Raw genomic sequence first — 2992 nt, forward strand, 5'->3', positions numbered from 1 at the left:
CCTCCCCCTGTGCTTGCGTGCCGTTGGCCGCCAGCCCCCTCCCGACGTTCCTGCGGAAGCTGTTGTTCCGCGAGAGGCCCCCGGCCTCCCGCTCGCTCTGGCGCTTCAGGCACTCCGACTCCAGCTTGGCCACCATGTCCAACACGCGCACGGGCTCGCTCTGCTGCTGCTCGCCGGTGCCGCAAGGTCCCCTCTCCGCGGGCACTTCGCACGGGCCAGCGGAGGAGAAAGGGTCGGCGCTGGGAAGCGCAGCTTTAGGCTGAGCGCTCGGCCTGGCGGTAGAAGCGGGTGTGCAGGTTTTGGTGCAGTCCACCAGTAAAGCACTCGCTCGTTGCTCCAGAAAGGCGACCATCTCTATCACCGAGAGGGAGCGGCCCGGGAACACGGCCTCGCCGCTGTCGGTGGCGTAATGCACCGAGCAGTGCTCGATGCCGCAGGCGAAAGGCTCCGGCTGGGAGCACCGGGCGTTCGCCTCCCGCATTCTTTCCAGCTGGATTTTGGCTTTTTTAAGATCCACTGATTTTTTCCTGCGTTTCGCTGTTCTTCCGTCGATATCCCACGTGCTTTTGATCTTCATGGAGCCGGGGCGGTTGTTGCTGCTGCACTGCTGGGCTGCGAAGAACGCGATCTTCTCCTTGGTGTTGCCAGGTTTCACCACAGCCCAGACGTCCAGAGGCCCTTCCCCTTCTTCTCCTTGGTGGATCGTCGCAGACAGGGCGCTCTTCTTCTCCCTTGCGCTCGGACCATCCGCTGGACCTTTCCCATTCATATTGCACATAGTATTTGGATAAATAATCCCCAGAAGCTTTTGAGATGGAGTCACGAGGGAGGGTTTGGGGAACACGCTCAGTTTGGTGCAGTTGTTGGTGTATTTTTCTTCCTGTGCTGATCTCTGGTGGCTCATAGGTGGGCCTCGCAGGGGATCCTGGCTTAGTTCTGGAGATCGCTCTTTCTTCTGTAACTTGAGATATGGCTTTAAGTGCATACCAGAAACCCTAGGGAAAAAAGAAAAAAAAAAACAGAAAGAGAAGACATTATAGCTGCAAAATACACATGCCTGGAACTAGAGAGGGTGTCCCAGAAGGCACCAGCACACCTCCTACTCTGCATCAAGCAGCTCACATCTCAAAAGGAACCACACTGAGAAAGGAAAAGCAGAACCAGGCTGAACCATCTGCCCTCGGAGACCCTCTTGCAACAGGATTACAGTCCTAAGGAGAGCAGAGATCTTCCCCTTGGAGAAATCCATTTTCAGGGAGTTGCAGGGAGAAATCCCTACGCTTGAGTTCCAGCCGCTGTGCAAACAGGGCTAGAGGTTCATTCCAGAGCTAGCGACGTCCCTCTACCCCCCTGTTTCTTCACCCAGTTGAAAGGCACACATGCGTCCGAGGGTTTATCTTGACCTCAGTTACCAGATAACAGATAGATATTCTTTCCAGTAGATAAAGTACAGTTAAAGCTGAAAAGGACAATTAGCAAGTGTAATCGCATTCATCGCAGATCCCAGCAGATATCTCGCCTCCTAATATCACCCAGAATAGGACAAAACAGCCTCGAGTTGTGCCAGGGGAGGTTTAAGACCTGAGGAACCATTTCTGTCCCGGCCTGGCCCAGGCTGCCCAGGGCAGTGGTGGAGTCCCCATCCCTGGAGGGGTTTCCCAGCCGTGTGGAGGTGCTGCTGCGGGACAGGGGGCAGTGGGGACCAGTGCTGGGGAACGGGGGGACTCCATGGGCTTAAAGGTCTCTTCCAACAAACAATTCTTTGACACCCTGACAATGAAACTAATCCCTCAGTTGACCAATAATGGCAAATTTAGGTACTTTCCCATAAGGGTCCTTATGCTATATGTCAGATGCCGCCCGAAACGTGACAGCAGCATCACATGCAGCCAAGAAAACCACCTTCCATATGTGTTTTTACGGTTAAGCATTTCAGAGCTGTGAAGCAGACACTTCGATGCTGCTGACATGACAGTCCCAGGCGCTCAACTCCCCCGTTTCTGTAACACCTTCACCATAACCTGTCAGTGCCCACCTCGAAACCGCAGAGCCCGGGGCACTGCCACACAGGACGCAGTTACCAGGAGACTTCAGGCTCTTCTCCCCGCAGCATCACATAAGCATTTTGCAGCACTAACTATAGATTGTGTTTCCATAGTAATCGTTGAGTTGTTACATTAAAAAGCCTCTTTTGGAAACAGGGATAATCCGCGTTTGCTCGTTTCAAGAGCAGCAGGTTCAACGCCACGTTTATCACGAGCTGACACGGACACCGAATGCTTCCCTTGAGAGCCACCACCAAAACAGTTACTTTGGTATTGCATTTTGAGCCTAAAACTGGCTTTTAATTACCAAACTCAGGCCATGACATCTCTAAAGTCAGATGGATTCACGGCCAAACTCCTTTGCAGTTCACACACACGATGGGTTTGTACCAGCCAGACGCAGCCAGAGTCCAGCCAGGCTCTCCTCTGCCACGCCACAGCGCGGTCACAGCACACACCACCTACCTCGTGGATGCCACCCAGGGAACCCGTGGGGTCGGCACGGGACCATCCAGGCAGCCCTGCCCCACTCCTCCAGCTGCGAACACAACGCACACGAGTACGAGGGCAATGATGCAGTCTGTCCTGTCCAAGCAGAGGAACCTGCCACGCTGCTTAACCATTGCTTACCCGGAGGGTTTTGGTTTCTCCACCTGGTCCTAGTGATAAGTAGTGAGGAGACGGGCAACAAGTGCAGACAGAGAGGTGCTGGGGAGGAACAGCACAAGTTCATCGTTCCATGAGTGTGCCGCAAACCCAGGGGACACCTTGGACAGGAGGCAGGCACTGGGAAGGAGCAAACTGCATCCTGGGCTGCATTAAGAGAAACATGGCCAGCAGCTGGAGGGAGGGGATGCTGCCCCTCTGCCCCGCTCTGCTCTGGGGAGACCCCCCTGCAGCGCTGGGGCCAGCTCGGGGCTCCTCAGCCCCGCAGAGACACGGAGCTG

The 2992-nt window shown here is 55.1% G+C and overlaps 1 protein-coding gene across 1 annotated transcript in view; it reads right to left on the reverse strand.

The window, feature by feature from the left end:
- The window catches only part of FBXO34 (F-box protein 34), a 12065-nt gene that overhangs the window by 1794 nt on the left and 7279 nt on the right, over nt 1-2992 (reverse strand). The window contains exon 2 of the mRNA XM_010136911.1: nt 2-995. Coding sequence (XP_010135213.1) covers nt 2-995 — 994 coding nt within the window. The remainder of the gene's footprint in view (nt 1; nt 996-2992) is intronic.

Source organism: Buceros rhinoceros, unplaced genomic scaffold (assembly GCF_000710305.1).
Source record: "Buceros rhinoceros silvestris isolate BGI_N320 unplaced genomic scaffold, ASM71030v1 scaffold26905, whole genome shotgun sequence".
Lineage (NCBI taxonomy): Eukaryota > Metazoa > Chordata > Aves > Bucerotiformes > Bucerotidae > Buceros > Buceros rhinoceros.